Source organism: Apodemus sylvaticus, chromosome 4 (genome assembly GCF_947179515.1).
Source record: "Apodemus sylvaticus chromosome 4, mApoSyl1.1, whole genome shotgun sequence".
In the NCBI taxonomy this organism is placed as follows: Eukaryota; Metazoa; Chordata; class Mammalia; order Rodentia; family Muridae; genus Apodemus; species Apodemus sylvaticus.
The window spans coordinates 18,838,557-18,854,903 of NC_067475.1; the positions used below are offsets into that span (position 1 = coordinate 18,838,557).

The window sequence follows — 16,347 nt, forward strand, 5'->3', positions numbered from 1 at the left end:
AGTGAAGCCCAGCATGACAGGTAAGATTTTAATAACTGGCCAACATTATGAATTTGAAACGTGATTGTCCTTCATGCTCTCATATACATAAATGTATATTGTCTTATTTGAATTATACAACATAAGTTGAAAATTCATAAAATCATTGTACAGGTAGAAAATTACTATGTAGTGGAAATGACTTACCTTTGATGTCAAGGCTCATTGGGGGACAGACGAAGGCCTTTTTTGCCTACCTGAGTTGATGGACTGTGTCTTAGTCACTCTTTTTCACTCACTGACATGTAGGGTGACAATCAGAATGTCTATTGGATCTTTGACTTGACAGTCCTCCTCAGCAGCACCTTCATCTACAACAGCATAGGAACCATCAACCAGCAGGCCTTAGACCAGCTACAGTATCCTTTTGGTGTGCTCAAGCAGAGCCCTGAACCTAGAAAGAATACAGTCATTATTACATCAGGTAGAAAGGCAGTCAAGGACCTTAGTATTTTACATCTCTCATTCACAAATCCCCTGATGCTCCACATGTGAGTTTGCCTCACTTTCAAGAACAAATTCAAATGTCTTACATCAAATATTGCTAGAGACAGAGGGTACACTGCTAAGAGCATCCCTATCTTCATCAATATCCTGCATTTGACCAAATCCTTAATGTGATTCAGAACACATGTTCTTAGTAATTAATATTGTCATTATATCTAAATGTTAGTAATGTCCTGACTACCCACTGGATACTATAGGTAATATTTATCCTGCAAACACATCAAGGGACTTGAGCTGGTGATGGCTCTTTAGCCTGCACTTCCAGTATCATTCATCAGTGATTCGCCAATCTACAGCTCAGTCACTTTTTCATCCTCTGACATTGGAAACATGACATCCTTTGAAGTCAGTGCCCTCAAACCTCACCACTTCCTTTTATCAAAACCCCAGGACTAGCCCTCACTGCGTTCTTTTCTGAAGATTTTAATCCTCCCTGTTTGGAAATTGGTAGCCAAGAGACACTGACATTCACTATTCTCTCCTGGATCCTCTCCCTCTCCTTTTCAAATAACTGACCCTAAGTCACTAACAATGTGACCAGCCTAACCATGAATTTAAACTTAGGTATCACACTGCCTTCTTTTTTGTATCCCTATACTCATCCAAAGATCAGATTATCTGATCCCTCAGCAACATTTGAAATATCAGTTCTTTTCAGAACCACTTGCTTCTTGATCTAGAACTTCATCATTTCCTAATACTGCATTTCCCTCTCTGGATAACTGGTCCATTTCCTTTGAGGACACTGAATGTTACAGCTCATCGCTTCATGTACTTTTCTTCATTCTATCCTCCTAGTTCCTAGTCAATAATATTCTGTCTAATGGGGTTCTGTGCACCTTTATGTCAGTCACCATCAAATGCTCCACACTTGTCTCTGCATCTCCTTCTGTGGGTATTTTGTTCCCACTTCTAAAAAAAGACCAGAGTATTCATACTTTGTTCTTCCTTTTTCTTGGGCATAATTTGATATGTGAATTGTGTCTTGGGTATTCCAAGCTTCTGGGCTAATATCTACTTATCAGTGAGTTTATACCATGTGTGTTCTTTTTTGATTGGGTTACCTCACTTAGAATGATATCCTCCAGTTCCCCCCATTTGCCTAAGAATTTCATTGTGCTTAATAGCTGAGTAGTATTCCATTGTGTATATATACCACATTTTCTGCATCCAGGGCTGGTTTTCCTGAATGACATGGACCCTGGTTAGTTACCCAAACCCCACTAGGTACCCTTATGCCCATGCCTAAATGATTTCGGGATCTTAGCACAAAGAGGACATGAAAATGGGGAGAAGATCTTTGTGTGGTTTTGGTATCAGCATAATTGTGACTTCATACAATGAGTTGGGTAGTGCTCCTTCTGTTTTTATTTTGTGGAATAGTTTGAAGAGTATTGGTGTTAGGTCTTCTTTGAAGGTTTGATAGAATTCTGCAAAAAAACAATCTGGTCCTGTGCTTTTTTCATTGAAAGACTTTCAATGAGGAAATATAGAATGGATGGTAGCAGAAGGCAGTTATAAATACCATCTAAGGCCACATGACCAGTTGCAAAAATGAGGATGTATATGGTATGAATGATTCTGTTTCATTTTGTTAAGAACATATTTGTATAGGTGTTTGTGCTTTCTTGTAATTTCTTCAACATTAATTAAGAGAATATCAATTAGTATTTAAGTTCCCAAGGGACATTGACCTAAATTTACAGTGAAATTGTACTAGGGATAGTTAGGCATATTTATGACCTGGTTATTGTTTTATTTGGAATTGGGATGTGATTTGTGTCAAGTTGACAAGAGCTGAATCATGAGATTATTCTCGGTTGTTAACTTGAATACATCTAAATTGAAATCAAATCCAGAAATGGAGGGCACACCTGTGAACAATTTCCAGAGGCTAGAAGGTACAGAGTTCTGACCTGGATCTTGACAGGGAGACCTTGAGGCATAGTGGCCATGAAAAGTTTAGACTCAGGAAAGGTAGTGTGACCCATTAATCCAAGGAGACTGAGGGAGAGTAATGAGAATGAGAACTTATGTCAATCTTGACTGTATGGAGTCTATAGTTCATAGGGATAGAGTCTTTGGACAAGATTCTAGAAGGACGACTGTGCTAAGCCAGCAAACATGCCTGCTTTTGTGTCCATGCAGGCTGGAGTCAGAGCATGGTCACTGCTGCCCCTGAGAAAGAGGGTTATGTCCTAAATAGAATTCATCATAACAAGCCCCAGCTGCAAAATGGGATGCCAAGTGTACTACAAGTGCTCATACAAGCTATTTCTGACTCAGGTCAAAACCTTTAAGACTGGTGAGACCTCCAGTCTATTGGACTAAACAACTATTGGATCATTTGTCTTCCCTCAGGTAATATGATTGTTGCACTGCCTCAAGGCCAATGTCTTGCTGACCACAATGTGCCCAAATGTCATAACTCTAGGATCCAGACTTTCTTAATGTGAAACTGTCAAGGGATTTTCTTGGACTTTGGAGGATTTTAATTATTCTTAGTAGTTTAGAAAAAGAATTCTGACACACTCATCTCTCAAGAAAAACACTGGACAGAAGACTTTTGAATTTAAAAACAGAAACTTGTTTTTCATTTGCCCTTAAATTCTACAAGATAAACATTCAAGAATGCAAGTAATTTTGGGTTATCTAATACAAACATATTTTACTGGTCTAAGGAAAACAACCAATTTCTCTGAATTTAGATCTGTTTCTAAGAAACATGAGTATACTTTCACTTTCAGTAATATTATCCCATTCCTCTTCCAATGCATGCTCTGTTCCTCTTCAAGAATGATGGTTTTCTCTCTTCCTTTCTTTCACAGTATAGAGTAGAGGAGCAGTGGTTTCATTCAAGTGCATTTCCAATTCTGGATCCCATAAAGTTGCTTGTTGTTGTAGCTCTTGGACAGTACAAAGTCTTCACACACCCTCTCTCTGAGTCCCTTTCCTCCTAGGACACGTATGATAGTGAGAAACCTATGAAGCAGTCCTGTACATATGTCAATACATGTACAATTGTGGCAAAAGACAATTGGTGAATATACTGTATGTGAGTATTTTGAGTGAGCAGAGGAACTTCTGTGAAGTGGTAAATGGTACAAGATTTAGAATAAGACATTTTCAGTGCTTTTTTTTTCTCTTAAAATTTCCCTTGTGGCTTAAATTGCTTTCAAAAGTATTTTATTTAGTTTTTTGCTTAAACATGAAAGACTATGGATTTGTACAACATTTTCATAAATGTATATCATTGTATATGCTCTAGTTTGTTTTTGTATTGATGTCATAAATCACTGAACAATAGCAACTTGGGGGAAGAACGGTTTATTTCCTCTCACAGATTATGGTCCTGTTTTTAAGGGAAGTCAATGTGAAATCAAGGCAGACACTGAAGCAGAGACTGGAGGGATGCTTCTTACTAACTTGCTCTTCTTGCTTGCTTAGACATTTCCTACACAGGCCATGCTCCCATGCCTAGGGGAGACACTGCTCAAAGTGGGCTGGGCCCTTCTTTATTCATAAAGCAAGACAGTGTCCCACCTAACAATCTGATAGAGTCAATTCCTCAGTTGAGACTCCCGCTTCCTGCGTATGTGTAGATGTGGGTCAATGTTACAAGACTTACAGTATTTTCTCCTATATTTATCCCTTGTCCATTCTATTTCTTCCTATTGATCTTATCTTAATTTATATTTTTCTTATCTTAAATAGTTCCCTTCTACTGATGCTGCTCTCTCTCTCTCTACCCATCTCCTTGTCTGTGAGTGCACACATATATGCATGTGGTAATAAACCTACTTGTCAAATGAACATGCAGTATTAGTCCATCTTTTGACCTTTCTGTTTCCTCTGCCGCGGCATTATACTTTCTTCTTCCCATTACTTCCCCTCCCCATCTTACTTCTATGATATGCACATTGTATCTCTCTACATATAACTCTAACTAACACATTTGAGAAGAAACATGGGAGATCTGCCTTATTTTCTGTACCATGATGCAATACAGTTCCACAGAGCACTATCTCCTTTCTCATCCCTCTGTGGGAGAACGTCTCAGCTGCTTCCATAACATGAGTAGTGTGACTAGCACATTAATAAACATGGGTGTGCAAGGGGCTCTGTAATCGGCTGCGTACAACATCATAGGCATATTATAATTTAGTCAGTATAGAAGTAGGAAATAAATGCAATGAGGGAGGAGGAAAAAAAGAAAAAAATTAATAGAAATAAACACTCCTGAAGGAAAAGAAGAATAACCTTCTGACAGGGGAAAGAATGAGAGATGAAAAATGTGAAGATTCAGCAACGAAAATATCTCACCACAGCCCTAGATAACTGGCAGATAGATTTCACATAGAGTTAAAACAAAATATTTAGAAAACAAAACTAACAGTTTATTGGAAGCATACTGTCAAAAGGAGGCACAGATGGGTGGGGGAGAAACAAAAGGAAGGGATGCAGTACTCTACTGTCTTTTTTTTAGAATGTCAAATGTTTGGGAGCCTCTTGGCTTTCCATTGATTTAAGGTGGTGTTGAGCCTGTGATGGACCCCTACAAACAACTGAGTATGCTGACTTCATTTTAATATCATTCATTAAGAGACAAGGCATCTAGTAAAATTTTGCTTAGGGACTCTGTTATTTTAGTCATTACATTATTTATGGCAGGAGTATTATTTGTGAGAATCTGGTGGTGTGAAAAGCCCATGCATATCACGAATGTGCACATGGGAGCTATCTTCATTATTATTTATTAGTTTTCCAATATCAACTTTTAGGACATGGGTTAGGTTTGCAGGATTCAGACTTAGTAAACTGGGGTATTGTCTCAGAGAGCTTACAGCCTTAGATAGGTAAACATGAGTAATTATGGCATCTGTGAGATTAGTGTTCAAAGCCGCTGAACCCAAAATAATATCAGATAAGAAAGTGTTATTCCTGAGCTTCTCAAACTGCCTCATGAACATAGGCTGAATGTTATGTCCCCCAACAACCAGCACTGAGTTATTAGAACTCCTTAGCTGGAAAAGCTAGAGAAACTTTGTGATAACCTGATATCAAACAGTCTCTTTGAATTCTCCACCAGCCACTGATGATTTAAGTATACTGAATATTCCTAATTTAATTTCTTCTTTATTACTGTGTTTGCAGAAATAGCTCTAATCTAAGTGACTCAGCAGAAAATGTTTGCTAATGCACTGGCCCGCCCAGCAAATTGGAGGGGAGATAAAACACCAAGTGCAGAAGGCATCCATCACAGCATCCTGATCTAGGAGGAAGAAGACAAGTGCCCCTCTTCAAGTCCTACATTCTACCCAAAGGTAAGGATTTCTGCTCCAAGTGAGACAGGGCAAGAGGACAGGTATGGGACCAGTATAGTGATGAATCCCAGTAAATAACTCTTCCACAGGAGGCTGCTGTTGCACAGGGGACTTTAGAATCCAGAGTTTGGGTGGAGAGAATATATGCTGTCAACTCCATTGTTTCTGGTGTGCTCAATTAATAGGTATCAGACATTGGATTCCACAGAGGTTGGTGGTGGAGGGCTTCAGAATTCACTGTACTTTAAATAATCTTTCCTACCCTAAGACTCTCACACAAACTCATTCACACAGTTGCCAGTTTGTCCACCTCTTGAAAACTGAGGTTTTTTACACCTCTGATATCTTGGAACATGTCAAAACAGATATCCCAGTGATGACTGAGGAAGTCATAAACTTTACTGTAACACCTTTTCTGGGCTATCATTGTTGATTCCTTCCCATTTTGTGGGGGCACAATCTGTGTAAAAATATAAACTACCAGGATTCCAGAGATGGCTTAGTGCTTAAACCCAAGCTTGGTTTCTGTCACCCAAGCGAGGCTGTTCATACCTGTTGCAGCTCCAGCTCCAGGTGATTAAACAACTTCTGTCCTTTGTGGGCACCACAAATGCATGGTAAATCCACATACACAGAACTAAAAAGAATTGTAAAAAGTCCAAACTCTCACCTTGTTAGCTTCCTAGGTCCATTGTTGTTCATAGGGAAAGGTTCTGATCCAGAAACATGACAGAGTCTCTGCCCTGTTCCCTGATGATACAGGAAGCAGAACAAGGGAGACCTGGCACTTGTGGAGCTAACCAGAAGTGATAAGTACTAAAGCAAACAGAAGCCACTCTTTGTCATTTACTTTCTTTATGATAACCCTTCTGACTGGGGAGAGAAACAATTTCAAAGTTGCCTTAATATGCATTTCTCTGCAAGCTAATGACGTTGAACACTTTCAAAATTATTATTATTATTAATGTTATTGTTATTTATTTTTCTTTTGAGACTTGACTATTCAGTTCATTGTCCTGTTGATGGATCCATAGTGTTGTTTGTATTTGTGTGTGTGTGTTTATTTTTATAGTGTTTATTTTCCTGGATATTATGCTCTGTGACATAGCTGGCAATGATCTTTTTCCAATTCTGAAGGCTGTGTGTTTACTCTGTTACCAGTCTCTGCCAATGTGCAGAAATGTTTTAGTTTTGTGTAATCCTATTTGGTATTCTTGTGGCTAATTTTCACATGATTAGGGTTTTTTTGGGGGGGGGGTTATTTGGATATGCTGTGCTTGTTCTGGTGTGTTCCCCAATTTTTTTTGTTTAGCAAGTTCACTATTTTTGGTTTTAAAAATGGTTTTATTTGTTATTTTTTAATGTTTATGTATATAAGTATGTATGTAAGCCATGTATGTGTATATATGCATATGTATGTTTCTGTGTGTGTGTGTTTGTGTGTGTGTGTGCCTGAAGAAACTAGAAGAGGATTTTGGATGCCTGGAGTAGAAAGAGCACATGATTTTGTGTTGTCTGACATGAATGCTAGGGACTAAACCCCCAAATCCTGAAGAGTAACAAGTTTCTAAATCCCTGAGCTTTATCTAGGCTTAGAACATTGGGTTTTTCTGTGTTTGGGTCTTCTGTTGTTGTGTGTTTGTTTTGTCCAGTCATTCAATCCTTGTTTCTTAAATCAAAGGCCAAGGACCTCTGCATTTAAGGTCATAGGTTTTGATGTTATCCATGATTCTATTTGCTGTTCCGGTTCATTGAAAGCTCTTTTGTCCTCCCACAGAGATGGTGTTCAAGGTTGGACATGTTTAATCCCTTGTCCTTTGTCTTTCGCTCACCTTCTGCTTCCTTGAAGGTGTTTCTTCCTATGCTCTCTTACATGAAGTTGTTTCTACTTCTCCTTTATCTCCTCCTCCTCCTCCTCTTCTCCTCTTCTCTTATTTCTCTGTGGATAGTAACCATTTAAGAATCTTTGGCTCCTCTAGCCTATTTGACATGAATTACTTGAATGTTTGTGTTGAGATGCTCCTATTTTTAACCAGGTTTAACAGAAATATTAATGGCTGTGGTGCTTTTCACTGACCAATATTTACTTTCAAAGCATGAAACTCATTCACCTCACACTTTTCTAGATTTGAGGGTTACTCCCTCTAGACATGATGCCATTCTGATGCCTTGGTACCATGCATCAGTTGACAATTTGCAGCTTTTCTTTTCCCACTTTAAATGTTGATGTGAGTCTTCTGGTGATTTGTTTTCACTTGGGGCAAAATTTACTGCAGCACCAACTGTGGTGATTTGATGGCTTTCCCAGTATATCTTGCAGGAAAAGACACTGTGTTAACTCTTGACTATAGGGCTTTAGAAAAATAGCAGGACCCAAAATGGGGAAAAATGTAATGTATTTAAGTAGTGAAAACAAAAACCAACAGTGAATGGGCTAAAGGATTAGAATAGATGCAGTAGAGATGAGGATAAAGTAACGGGTGAAAGCAGAGAGAAAACATTTTTAAGAAAAGAAGGAAAGTCACAATTTTATTTTTCCAAAATGTAGATTGTGGCCCATACACTTTGAGGGGCCGAAGGTAATCAATTAAAAAAATTTCAAAGTAATTTATCTATTATTTTTTATATATGAATACAAGATTTTTAAAATAAAAAATAACAAATTGGAGATTAAAAAATATAAGCACAAATGAACAATGAAATAAACAAAAGACACTATGTTCTTAGTCAAGACTTCTGATTGGAGGACAGCCCATAACAAAGACACAATCATCTCAGTCAAGCCTTCTGATTGCAGGAGAGCCTTTCCTCAGGGTTTTGCCTAGTTCTTTCCATCAGGACATAGCAAGTTGTCATAAACTTTCTGCTGTTCCTTCCTGCTGTGACTTGGATGTTGAAGGTCCTTTAACTTTTGACCTCTTTGCCACACTTCTGCTTCTAGGATCACTGTCTCTGTGACTTGCAATCTGTTGCTCCAATCTAACCCACTGCAGATTCCACACTCTGTTCAAGGATTCTAGACCCCTTATCAGACTTGAGTTGCTTCCTCCACCCTATGACTATGAGTCCATTGTTCTTACCATGATGTGACACCAGTTTCTAGGGTTGGTCAACATTTTCCTACAGGTCCAATATGTCTTTTGCTGCAGGCCAATTTCAGAAACAAAGACCAGGTATCATAATGTTCTTCTAGCTCCAGTGTCTCTCTTGTCTCATGCCAGACTCTCTCCAGGGCACGCATCTGCCAAGGAGGACTGGGCTGCAAAGGCTGCTCCTTTGCTGCCAGTGCACTAAGGGAATTACTTTTCCAACTGAGGTAGTAGCTTGAGCCCAGTTACATCTATCTACACGAGGCTCCAAGGCCAAGTCCCTTCTTCTGATCACCTAGGATAGCAGTGTATCAATTTTGTGACCTCCCTGCCCAAGACTCAAGAATGATTGATATATTTGTCTTAGTCAGGGTTTCTATTACTGCACAACCATCATGACCAAGAAGCAAGTTGGGGAAGAAAGGGTTTATTCAGCCTACACTCCTGCATTGCTATTAATCACAAAAGGAAGTCAGGACTGGAACTCAAGCAGGGTTGAAAGCAGGAGCTGATGCAGAGGACTTGGAGAGATGTTCCTTACTGGCTTGCTTCCCCTGGCTTGCTCAGCTTGCTCTCTTATAGAACCCAAGATTACCAGCCCAGGGATGGCACCACCCACAAGGGGACCTCCCCTCTTGATCACTAATTGAGAAAATGCCCCACAGCCAGATCCCATGGAGGCACTTCCCCAACTGAAACTCCTTTCTCTGTGATAACTCCAGCCTGTGTCAAGTTGACACACAAAACCAGCCAGTACAATATTTAAAACAAATATTTTGACAAATATTTGACAACTGTCAATAAAAACAAGTAATGGCCATTCTACAAGAGGACTGGCTTATCCCCTTATAAGATGCCCAAGTAATGGCAAAGAGTAAAAGCCTCCTGAAGATAAGAGGAAGGCAGGTATCTGATGGTTGATGAAGGATCCTGTTTTCAATTATACAGCAAGGAGCGAACATTGATAGAAAGCTGATTAAATGAGGTGAGGATCTATGACATGCAGGTTTACTAGGGTATTATAAAAATGTTTCAATTCTGAATCCTCTTATTTTGCTGTGGTCACAGAAAATACTGGGATTTGGAAAGTGTTACATGGGGAACTCTAAAAAAGCTGAACTTTTCTAGTTATCTAAGGATTTCAAAATTAGTTTTAAACGTAAATTACTCTTCAGTGCAGTCATTAAGGCCTCTAGGACACTTAAAAATATGCAAAGAATAAATTCTGAGTATGTATCTGCCTGCAGTTACATCAAACGACTTACCTGGAAGGGAAGCTGAAGATGTATAGGAAGGCAGCAAAAAGAGATGGAGACCAAGATAACACCTGCTATTCAAGATCTCAAACTTTAATGAAGAACTCCCAATATATATAGGCAGGTGCTAAATGCTGGAAGCTTCTAAGCAGAATTAGTTCAGTTGCTCCACAGGTGGCTAGTGTTTCTCAGGAAACTGCAGTTCCTTTAAGAACAATAGGCTTCACCTTTGAATACTCCACCCTAGGTGGAGGAGATTATGGCTGACACAGGAGTTCCCACTCAAAGGCTGGAAGAGGGACTTCACATTGGTCAATGTCAAGTTCCTGCCAGGTGTCATGGCACCTCACTCAATAAGGCTCTCTACATGAGTAGACAACATTTTGATCCATTTTATTTTTAATATTAATTTTCTGGAATTAAGACATGATTCCCTCATTTCTCTCCTTCCCTTCCTCTCTCCAATAACCTCTCTAATGTACCACCTGCTGTTCTCTTTATTACATACACTCACACACACACATACACACACACATACACACACACACACACAGGAGTATATATTTCTAAATCAATGAACACACAATCTGTTCCATATGTATAATGTTATTTAATGTACATGATTTTAATACAGACCACTTGATAATGGATAACTAAGGAGCTCTTCCATGAGGAAGTGTATTTCCAATCTTAGCATTTCTTAGTTGCCTGTAGTGCTTTGCTTAGGGTTCAGGCCCCATGAGATTTCCCCTTTAATTTTAAGCATGTCTTTTGGTGTTGTACTTCTTTGGGTCTTGTTTAGGTAGCCAAGTTGTTGAGATTACATGGGTCAAGCTTCCCTATTACTTTTAGGAACCTCAGTCTCACATCAGACTTCCTGTTTTTCCAACTATTAGATCTTTTCACCCCTTTCCCTTTTTTTCTGATGTTCCCTGAGCCTTAGGTGCAGAACTCATGTTGAAGCTGGGGCTGGGTACCATATAATCATTTGTTCCTTGGACTTTGATTAGTTGTAGTTTTTGTAATGGTCTCCATCTGTTACAAGAAAACCTTATTTGATGAGGAATGAGAGCTACACTTATCTGTGGGAATGAGGATAAATATTTAAAATGGAGTTAAGAGTGATGCTGGTTTAATAAAGTGGCAGTAATAGGATCTCCTTCAAGATCCATGGCCATAGTAGTTTCAGGTAGATAGCTGGGTTCCCAGACAAGATGTGCATGCTGCTATTGCACCCGTTGGTTTATACCATCATGCTCATGATTGTCCAAGTCACTGAGGTGAATTCTTCTAACTGACTCAGAACATATCCTGTTTTATCTTTTTCTGCAAACATAAAGGTACTCTGGAAATGGCCTCAGGAATCCACATGCCAGGCCCAGTTTGCCTCATAGAGAACTCCAGTGAGCAGTTGGTGGTCAACCAGGAAGCACTGGAAATCCTGTCTTCTATGGAAAAGCCTGTGGTGGTGGTAGCAATAGTGGGCTTGTACCGCACAGGCAAATCCTATCTGATGAATAAGCTGGCTGGAAAGCAGAATGGTGAGTGCTATCAGCAAAGCTCTGTTCAGTCCTCCTTCCCACCTCCACTGTCAGCATCCAGCAAGCAAATGTGAGGAGAAAAATTCAGAGACTCAGGTGATATGGGATGCTTTGTGTCCATCAGTGGACTGGCTTTTCTGAATTAGTCTTCTTGGCGCTTCTTCCAACAATCCGAGTACTTCTTTTATTTTTTATTTTTTTTTTTACAATAAATCATTACTTTAATACTTATATACATTGGGTGTCAGATCAATAAATGTGAACCATATTGCCTATATTCTGGAATTAATGAACACTTGACATAAAACTGTGCTTTCAGAATGGTTCCTGAGAATGTCAAAGTCCATTCTTAACACTGTGATCAATTAATGTTCACTGCATGACTCATGTTATCATTAAATGTTAGGCAGAGGCTGGATGTACATTCTACAGTAAAAGAAACTAAAATATTTTCCATCACTGTTAGAATAGGGTTCACTTTTGAAAAGTAAGGCATGGAAATAGGAGCAGCCATTAGCATTTTATTGTGCTCAAAAATATATAAAAAAATAAGTACTAACCTTAGAAAACAGAATGAGTATAATATTTTTTATTGAATATCATCTTCATTTACATTGCCAATGGTAAAACCTTTCCTAATATCCTCCTCCCCTAAGACGCCCAACCCCTCCCTTTCCTCCTTCCCCCTGTCTCCACATATGTGCCTCTCCACCCAATACACTCCCTCCTCCCCCCTTGGTTTCCCTTTGTTCGGGCCTCTGCTGAGCCTTTACCTGACCAAAGACCATTCCTCCCACTGATGCCCAACAAGGCCTTCCTCTGCCACATTTTTGGCTGGGACCATGTGTGCCCCTTGGTTGATGGTTCAGACCCTGGGAGTCTTGGGGCATCTGGGTGGCTGAAATCATTGTTCTTCCCATGGGGCTGTAAACCCCTTCAGCTCCTCTGGACCATCCCACAGCTCCTCCATTGGGGACCCCATGCCCAATTTAATAGTTGGTTGTTAGCATAAGAAGATGGAAAGAGCCCAGATGTCCCTCAACAGAGGAATGCATAAAGAAACTATGGTATATATACACAATGGAGTACTATTCAGCTATTAAAAACAATGAATTAATGAAATTCTTAGGCAAATGGATAGAACTAGAAAGTGTCATCCTGAGCAAGGCAACCCAATCGCAAGAGAACATACATGGTATGTACTCACTAATAAGCAGATGTTAGCCCAAAAGCTCAAAATAAACAAGTTACAATTCACCAAGTTCAAGAAGAAGGAGGACTTAAGTGAGGGTGCTTTGGTTCCTCTGAGAAAAGGAACAAAATAGCCACAGGAGTAATAAGGGAGACAATGTGTTGAGCAGAAACTTAAGTAAAGGTTATCTAGAGAATGCCCTACCTGGGGATTCATCCTATAAACAGTCAACAAACCCTGACACTAGTATGGACAACAAGTGTATACCAAAAACAGCATGCCATGGTTGTCTCTGGAGGGTCCCTGCCAGAGCCTTACATATACAGAGGAAGACGCTAACAACCAATTACTTCTTCTTTTAAAGGTTTAAGCATTTATTAGTGGAAGAAATAATGCAGTAGTAGAAACAGTCAACTTAATTTTTGATTAATTACATGATATTTGTTAGAAGGATCATCTAGGAGGAACAAGAGTCCACTGATATTTCTGATGGGAAATGAATGATTAATCATCATTGGATGTTTAACTTTCCATGATTCTGAGTTTGTAATCAAAACAAATACTTATAATTGATTGTTCTCCCATAAATCGTAAATATGTCCATTTCAAAGAGATTTGAGGAATCATGTGCTCTTTATCTCTCCATCTCATCCACACTCTGCAGGCTTCTCCCTGGGCTCCACTGTGCAGTCTCATACAAAGGGCATCTGGATGTGGTGCCTCCCTCATCCCCAGAAGCCAGAACACACTCTGGTTCTGCTTGACACAGAAGGTCTGGAAGACGTAAAGAAGGTACAAAGAACATACACCTACAAATTTACCCAGGGTGCTTCAATATTCCACTCCCAATCTTCATTTGTAGTTCTGATGCATCAAATTAGTGTATCACTTACCTGACATAGGAACCAAGAGTTGAAACTAAAGTCAACTGATTCACAGAGAGTCAGCCTTTATAAGCATAACTGACAATATTATTTTGCCATTTTTCTTTTATACTATCACCCCATGTTTTGGTGAGACTTTAATGGTGTCTCTAAATTTGACTATTCATTTTCTGAACACACCTAAGTGTGAGCCTATAGAAATGATAAGAATTGTAACTTCTACATAGCACTCTCAATGAGAGGAAAGCAATATAAAACTTGTGGTTTACGTAGTGTTCTATCGCTGTGCAGAGACACCATAACCAGGGCAACTATTTTTTATTAAATATTTTCTTTATTTATATTTCAAATGCTATCCCCTCTTCTTGTTTCCCCTCTTAATCCCCCCCCATCTCATCCTCCCTCCCACTGCTCACTAACCGACCCCCTTCTGCTTCCTTGACCAGGCATTCCCCTACCTTGGGACAACTAGCCTTCACAAGTCCAAGGGCGTCTCCTCTCATTGATGTCCAACAAGGCTATCCTCTGCTAACCATATGGCTGAGGTCATGGGTCCCTCCATGTATACTCTTTGATTAGTGGTTAAGTCCCTGGGAGCTCTGGGGGTACTTGTTGGTTCATATTGTTGTTCTTCCTATGGAGGTATAAATCCCGTCAGCTCTTTGGGTACTTTCTCTAGCTCCTCCATTGGGGACCCTGAGCTCAGTTAATGGCTGGCTGAGAGCATTCCCCTCTGTATTTGTCAGGCACTGGCAGGGCCTCTCTGAAAACTGCTATATCAGGCTACTGTCAGCAAGCACTTGTTGGCATCCACAACAGTGTCTGGGTTTGGTAACTGTATATGGGATGGATCCACAGGTGGGACAGTTTCTGAACGGTCTTTTCTTCAGTCTCTGTTCCACACTTTGTATTTTATCTCATGGGTATTTTGTATCACATCTAAGAAGTACCAAAGTATCCACACTTTGATCTTCCTTCTAAAGCTTCATGTGGTCTGTGAAAAATATCTCGGGTATTCCAAGCTTCTGGGCTAAAATCCACTTATCAAGTAGTACATACTATGTGTGTTTTTTGTGTTTGGGTAACCTCACTCAGGATGATATTTTCTAGTTCCATCCATCTGCCTAAGAATTTCATGAATTTATTGTTTTTAATAGCTGAGCAGTAGTAGATTGTATACATGTACCACATTTTCTGTGTCCATTCTTCTGTTGAGGGGCATTTGGGTTCTTTCCACCTTCTGGCTATCATAAATGAGGGTGCTATGAACAAAGTGAAGCATGTGTCCTTATTACATGTTGGAGAAATTTCAGGGTATATGCCCAGAAATGGTATAGCTGGGTCGTCAGGTAGTACTGTGTCCAATTTTTTGAGGAACTGCCAAACTGATTTCCAGAGTGGCTTTACCAGTTTGCAATTCCACCAGTAATGGAAGAGTGTTCCTCTTTCTCTGTATCCTCTCCAGCATCTGATGTCACTTAAATTTTTGATCTTAGCCATTCTAACTGGTGTGAAGTGGAATCTCAGAGTTGTTTTGAGTGACATTTCCCTGATGACTAAGGATGTTGAACAATTCTTCAGGTACTTCACAGCCATTCTGTATTCTGCAGTTAAAATTTCTTTGTTTAGTTCTGTATCTTATTTTTAATAGGGTTATTTGCTTTTCTGGAGTCTAAGGTCTTGATTTCTTTGTATTTATTGGATATTAGTTCTCTTTTGGATGTAGGATTGGTAAAGATATTTTCCCAAGCTGTTCATTGCCATTTTGGCCTATTGACAGTGTCCTTTTACTTACTTTAGCTTTGCAATTTTATGAGATCCCATTTGTAAATTCTTGTTCTCAGGCAATAAACTATTGGTGTTCTGTTCAGGAACTTTCCTCCTGTGCCCATGTGCTCAAGGGTCTTCCCCACTTTCTTTTCTATTAGTTTCAGTGAGTCCAGTTTTATGTGGAGATCCTTGAACCACTCAGACATGAACTTTGTATAAGGGGATAAGTATAGATTGATTTTCGTTCTTCTACATGCTAACTGCCAGTTGAACTAGCACCATTTGTTGAAAATGCTGCTTTTTTTTCCCCCACTGGATGGTTTTTGTTCCTTTGATCAAGTGACCATAGGTGTGTAGGTTCATTTCTGGGTCTTCAATTCTGTTCCATTGATCTACCTGCCAGTCACTGTACCAATACCATGCAGTTTTTATCACGATTGTTCTGTAGTGCAGCTTGAGATCAGGGATGGTGATTACTCTGCAAGTGCTTTGATTGTTGAGAATAGTTTTCACAATCCTGAGACTTTTTGTTATTCTAGCTAAATTTGCAAATTCCTTTTTATAGTTCTATGAAGAATTGCATTGGAATTTTGATTGGCATTGCACTGAATTTGTAGATTGCTTTTGGCAAGATGGCCATTTTTACTATATTAATCCTGCCAATCCATAAGCATGGGAGATCTTTCCATCTTCTGAGATCTTCTTCAATTTCTTTCTTCAGAGTCTTGAAGTTCTTGTAATATAG

At 39.4% G+C, this 16,347-nt stretch overlaps 1 protein-coding gene across 13 annotated transcripts in view; it reads left to right on the forward strand.

Annotated features, from left to right (window-relative positions):
* The window catches only part of LOC127682610 (guanylate-binding protein 1-like), a 265,092-nt gene that overhangs the window by 130,523 nt on the left and 118,222 nt on the right, over positions 1-16,347 (forward strand). For 4 of the 13 annotated variants that reach the window (XM_052179067.1, XM_052179066.1, XM_052179077.1 and 1 more), the window contains exons 2-3: positions 11,556-11,756; positions 13,613-13,740. The exons of 7 other annotated variants lie outside the window; for them this stretch is intronic. In XM_052179067.1, coding sequence (XP_052035027.1) covers positions 11,567-11,756; positions 13,613-13,740 — 318 coding nt within the window. In that variant the 5' untranslated portion in view covers positions 11,556-11,566. Of the gene's footprint in view, positions 1-5,790; positions 5,871-11,555; positions 11,757-13,612; positions 13,741-16,347 lie in introns of those variants that run through there. 2 more of the 13 variants (XM_052179080.1, XM_052179081.1) reach the window with 2 other exon arrangements.